Source organism: Sceloporus undulatus, unplaced genomic scaffold, assembly GCF_019175285.1.
Source record: "Sceloporus undulatus isolate JIND9_A2432 ecotype Alabama unplaced genomic scaffold, SceUnd_v1.1 scaffold_1277, whole genome shotgun sequence".
Taxonomy (NCBI): domain Eukaryota; kingdom Metazoa; phylum Chordata; class Lepidosauria; order Squamata; family Phrynosomatidae; genus Sceloporus; species Sceloporus undulatus.
This window is the reverse complement of record NW_024804197.1, coordinates 1-5,760: the sequence shown is the minus strand read 5'-3', so window position 1 is coordinate 5,760 and position 5,760 is coordinate 1. Positions and strand designations below refer to the sequence as shown.

The 5,760-nt window shown below is 33.7% G+C and overlaps 1 protein-coding gene across 1 annotated transcript; it reads left to right on the top strand.

Moving 5' to 3' along the window:
- Positions 1-2,069: 2,069 nt before the first annotated feature.
- LOC121917867 (beta-crystallin B3-like) lies at positions 2,070-5,326 on the top strand. Its single transcript, XM_042443981.1, is given in 7 exon segments — positions 2,070-2,270; positions 3,171-3,334; positions 3,336-3,372; positions 3,374-3,429; positions 3,972-4,057; positions 4,060-4,111; positions 4,942-5,326. Coding segments are annotated over 7 exon segments (762 nt in total). The 3' UTR covers positions 5,108-5,326.
- Positions 5,327-5,760: the final 434 nt, after the last annotated feature.

Sequence of the window (5,760 nt, the reverse complement as noted above, 5' to 3'; positions counted from 1 at the left end):
GCAACAACTTTTAATAGCAATCTCAATTAAACGTCAATAAAAAAGGATTGATTGGCCGCCATGATTTTTAGTGTCTTTCTTTGGATCCTTCCTTTTCAGGTTATATGCAGATGATTTAATTATTGATTATTTTTCGTTCGTCCTCCGGATGTCCTCAAAAGGCCCTAATCCATTTGCAAGGAGTTAAACGGGACACACACACACAAAGAACTACAAATTCCAGTATTCCCTTCGCTTAAACTGCTCTATGGCTCCATGCAACGGGATTCTGGGAGTTGTAGTTCCATGGAAGGTTTAAGCCCCCTACGGACTACGAATCCCAAGATAGAGGTTTCTATGGGTTAAAGTGTTATCAATCTGCATTAATTAATTAACTAACTAATTAATTATATATACAGTAGACATTATATATTTATACACACACACATATATAATGTCTACTCTGTGTGTGTGTGTGTGTGTGTGTGTGTGTGTATATATATATATATATATATAACGCCTCAGTGTTCGCTCCGGGGATCCGTCAGAGTGAGCGTCCGGCGACATAAGACCGAAGGAGGTAGGGATGCGAATTTCGCACCTGGCTCTCTCCTCGAAACAGTTTATCAGGAATATATATATATATATATAATATAGATTATTTGCAGAGATAATAAGGACGGAGCAGCACAGCCCACCGGGAGGAATGGCGACGTCCGAAGGCCGGGAGAAATGGCGCCGAATTACAAGGACGGCTTGTTGGGGAAACTATATAAAGAATGACTATAATTATTTACAATATATGTAATTAAATTAATAATAGATATAAGGTGTGTGTTTGTGTATATATATATATATCAATATATAAATTATTCCAATGATAATGAATTATAATTAAAATATTACATTTATCCATAATACATAACAAATAATAATTAATTATAATTAATATAATAATAATTTGTTTTTTTTATTCCCGCTATTCCAAAGATCATAAGCGGTGAACAGCAAGTAAGCAATTAGCAAGTAAGCATGTGCCCCCAACAGCTGGTACTCATTTTAGCTCCCCCTCGGAAGAATGCAGCCTGAGTCGAGCTGTGGCCTTTTTGCTGGTCTTGAACTCGCAACCTTGTTGGTTTCGAGTGATGGCTGCAGTACAGGCATTTAACCACTGCGCCACCAGGGCTCCATAGAAGCTAATTATTATTACAAAATATGAATTAATTTTATCAATAATATATATATATATATATATATATATATGATATATATAATATATAGGTGATGGGGGCTGGTTATGGGGGGTGGGGGATTGAATTGTTGTATTGTTATATGTAATGTGGTTGTTGTTAGATGTTGTAGTGTTTATGTTGTTGTGCTTTAATAAAATTTAAAAATTAAAAATATATCATACTATAATAATTAGAAATATTTAAATTATAATTATAAAAAACAACAATATAATATATAAGATATAATATATAATACATTAGTTTAATTTATTTCCAATAAAAATTATAATTAATAATACTAATAGTGAGATGTGATATTATAGGAACATATAATAATAATTACAATAATAATATAATATAATTAAAATAATAAGCAAGGACAATATAAATATATAATAATTATTTAATTTAATGTCTTAAATCTTAATTTTTATTATTTTAATTAAAGTTGCGTTAGACTTAATTTTATTAATTAATTTAAACTGGCTTAAGTCTTAATTTGTTTATATTAATTTAAAGCGCCTTAAATATATTTTTTATTAATTTAATTTAAAATGACTTAAGTTAAGTTTTTATTATTTAAGTGGCTAAAATCTTTAATTTTTTTTATTAATAATTTAAAGTGGCTAAGTCTTAATGCAATTGAGAAGCATGCAGTTCTGCCTTTCGCCACAAGAGGACAGTGGTTGCTTTATCTATTTCCTCTCTGTTGTTAGATACTGATGCAGTCCCATTATTATTATTATTATTATTATTAATTATGATTATTAGTATTAGTATTTATTATTATATTATTTAATGATCAATGATTTAGACGGCAGTAGAGGCGGCATGTTTAGCACCAATTGGCTGGAGAAAATGGGTAACTTAGAGGGAGGGACCCGAGTTCGAAACGGACTGCGCCGAAACAAAACTGCACCGAAAACGAGAATTTGGCGTATCCTCCAGGTCACCATTACGAACTTGAAGACTCCAAGGGAGGAAATGCGAGCGACGACGAAGTCCGAACGTGACGGAGAGGATCTGGACAAAGTCGCTCCATCCAAGGGAGGCCGGACTGTGAGTATTGCACCATTGCGCTCCCTGTAACGCTTATTATTCACTCGTTTTCTCTGCGAATAATTTATTTGCAATTTTCTCCCGCTCTCGAAACTTTCGCGAAGCCGATCTGCGATTTGGGACTTATTTCTAAGCAGTAAAAAAAACCCACGTGGCGCTGTCTTTGCGCATTGCGACTTTTATTATTTAATAGTTAAATTAATATTATTTTAAAAATATTTTAATATTAATATTATAGAGATATATATAGTTAGTATATATATATAGATAGTTTTAAATATTTAAAATATAAAATATTAAAAATTGAATAAATTAATATTTAAAATTTAATATTATATTAAAATTTAAATTTTATTAATAGTATGTATATTAAATAATTGAATCAAATACTAAATTTTTATTAATTAGAAGTTCATTCATTTAATTATTTAATATTTAAAAATTAAATAGTTAAATAAAAATTTGGTAATGATATTAATATATATTTATATTTTTAATATTTAATCTGTTTGATGTTAATATTTTTTAAATAAAATTTAATAACATCAATTCAAATACATACCACACCTATATCAAAAGTTAATCAATATAATAATCTTCTTAATTTAAATATTTAACTGTTTAATTGTAGAATATTGTATTATTATCAATATAAATATTAAATACATTAAATATTTAACCTGTCATCAAAATTCTTAACTTTAAACATGTTAATTTGTTTAATATTTAATCATTTTTCTTACATATATTCATGTTACTTCATTTCATAATCTTCATAATATTACAATTTTTCCTATATGTCTCAATAGAAGCTGACCATAGAGTTGCTCTGGAGACCTACAAATGCCTAAGCGCGATTTCCCCAAACTCGTTTTATGATCATATTAACTTGCCATTTAGGTAACTGACCAGAGGTTGCACTGGAGGACCAAGAAGCCTAGGTCAATGGACCTCCTAGGAATCTCTAGTCCTCCCGCGCAACTCTATGGCAGTGCCGGTGAAGATCCCTCTCTCTCTTCAGGTCCCAGGTGGCTTGGGTTCGAGCGCCAGTCCTTCAGTGGCGACGTTCCGTCTGGAGAAGGGCGACTACCCGCGTTGGGATTTCGGGGTCCAATAGCCGTGCCAGTGACAGCCTCCTCTCCTCCGCGTTACCATGTGAGTATTCCTGCAGGGCAGAATATGGGGCTCGTGTATTCATGCATGGCAGGAATGGGGCCTATGTATGCCTGCATGGCAGCAATGGGGCTCTATGTATTCCTGCATGGCAGGAATGGGGCGTCTAGGTTTTCTGCATGGCAGAATAATGGGGCTCATGTATTTCTGCATGGCAGAAATAATGGGGATCTATGTATTCCTGCAGGGCAGCAATGGGGTTCTATGTATTTCCGCATGGCAGCATGGGGCTCTTGGATTCCTGCATGGCAGAATAGGGTTGGACTGGATCAGGTGTCCTCTCAGGAAGGTCCTCTGGTCCAACTCTATGGTCAAGCTGACCATAGACCGTAGGAGTGACCGCGCTAGGGATCTCTTGGTCCTCCGGCTCATGGTCTCTCTAGGTGTCCTATGACCCCGGCGGCAACTCTGCGCAGGAGTTGACCATAGAGTTGCTCCGGAGGACCCAGAGGTTTCCTAGAGAGGACATATTCGCCACTATGCAAAACCGTGCTGACCGCGCCACGATCTTCTCTCATCCCCGATCAGGATGGTCCGGGCCACAAGATCCACCTTTCGAAGCAGCGGTTACGGCGGCAGGAAGATGGAGATTGTGGAGGACGACGTCCCCAGTCTGTGGTCCATGGCTTCCAGGACCGTGTCGCCAGCGTCAAGGCCCTGAATGGGATGTAGGATCAATCGATCGGTCCGATCGGCCATAAACGGATCAATAAACGGATCGATAGGCGGAGGACGGGTGAAAGCCAGAAAAGAAACCAGGGCATAACAATTAATATAATTATAATTTAGAGTATAATAATAATATAAAAAAAATAATAATAAAATAATTAATTAAAAATTAATATTATATATATATGCATAAATAATTTATCAGTATTGTCGTATATTTGACTATTCGTTTTATATTATTGTTAATTACATAATAAATAAATAAAATGAATTAGTATTTGATATATATTGTTAAATATGATATAAATAATTTGAATAATGTATATAAGTTAATTACAATTTATATAATTAATTCAACATTTTTAATTCAAATTATTTAATTATTCAAATGATTTAAGTTAAGATAGTTTAAAATTAAAGCAACTGAATTTGATTTAATTATTAATCGCAAATGATATAATTATTGAATTAACTAATTACAACAAGCATATGTTAAATGATTTATTATCAATCAATTGATTTATTTAAATATTAATTGTGTGATTTAATTGATCAATTAAATAAATAATTTAATATATGGTGAATTGATTAATTAATTAAATACTTATAATAATTAAATAATTAATTATATGATCAATTAATTAAATGAACAATTGATAATTAATTAAAATAAATAAAGAATGGAATTGATTAAATAAATTAAATAAAATATCGCTAATTAATTTATTTATTAATTGAATCAATTTAATTAATTATCAATCAATTAATTAGTAATTAATATTCTCACCTGGGAATTGCGTTGATGGTCCGCTCTTTTTGTCTTTGACAGATGGGTCGGATACGAATACCCCGGTTACCGCGGGCGCCAATACGTTTTCGAAAAAGGCGAATACCGCCATTGGAACGAATGGGATGCCAGCCACCCTTTTATCCAATCCATGAGCAGGGTTCGAGACCAGGAATGGCACAAGCGGGGGATCTTCGAAGAGAGCTAAGGAGCTATTTGGGTTCGGCGGCGGCGGCGGCTAATTTTCTCCGACACGAAAATTACGGGAAGATCCGAGAAAATGACGAGCCTGTGTATAATAAACGATCAATAACGATATTGAGAAGTAAATAATCGATCGTAACGGCGACGGAAGTAAAGTTATACGCCGACGATAGCAACAACTTTTAATAGCAATCTCAATTAAACGTCAATAAAAAAGGATTGATTGGCCGCCATGATTTTTAGTGTCTTTCTTTGGATCCTTCCTTTTCAGGTTATATGCAGATGATTTAATTATTGATTATTTTTCGTTCGTCCTCCGGATGTCCTCAAAAGGCCCTAATCCATTTGCAAGGAGTTAAACGGGACACACACACACAAAGAACTACAAATTCCAGTATTCCCTTCGCTTAAACTGCTCTATGGCTCCATGCAACGGGATTCTGGGAGTTGTAGTTCCATGGAAGGTTTAAGCCCCCTACGGACTACGAATCCCAAGATAGAGGTTTCTATGGGTTAAAGTGTTATCAATCTGCATTAATTAATTAACTAACTAATTAATTATATATACAGTAGACATTATATATTTATACACACACACATATATAATGTCTACTCTGTGTGTGTGTGTGTGTGTGTGTGTGTGTGTATATATATATA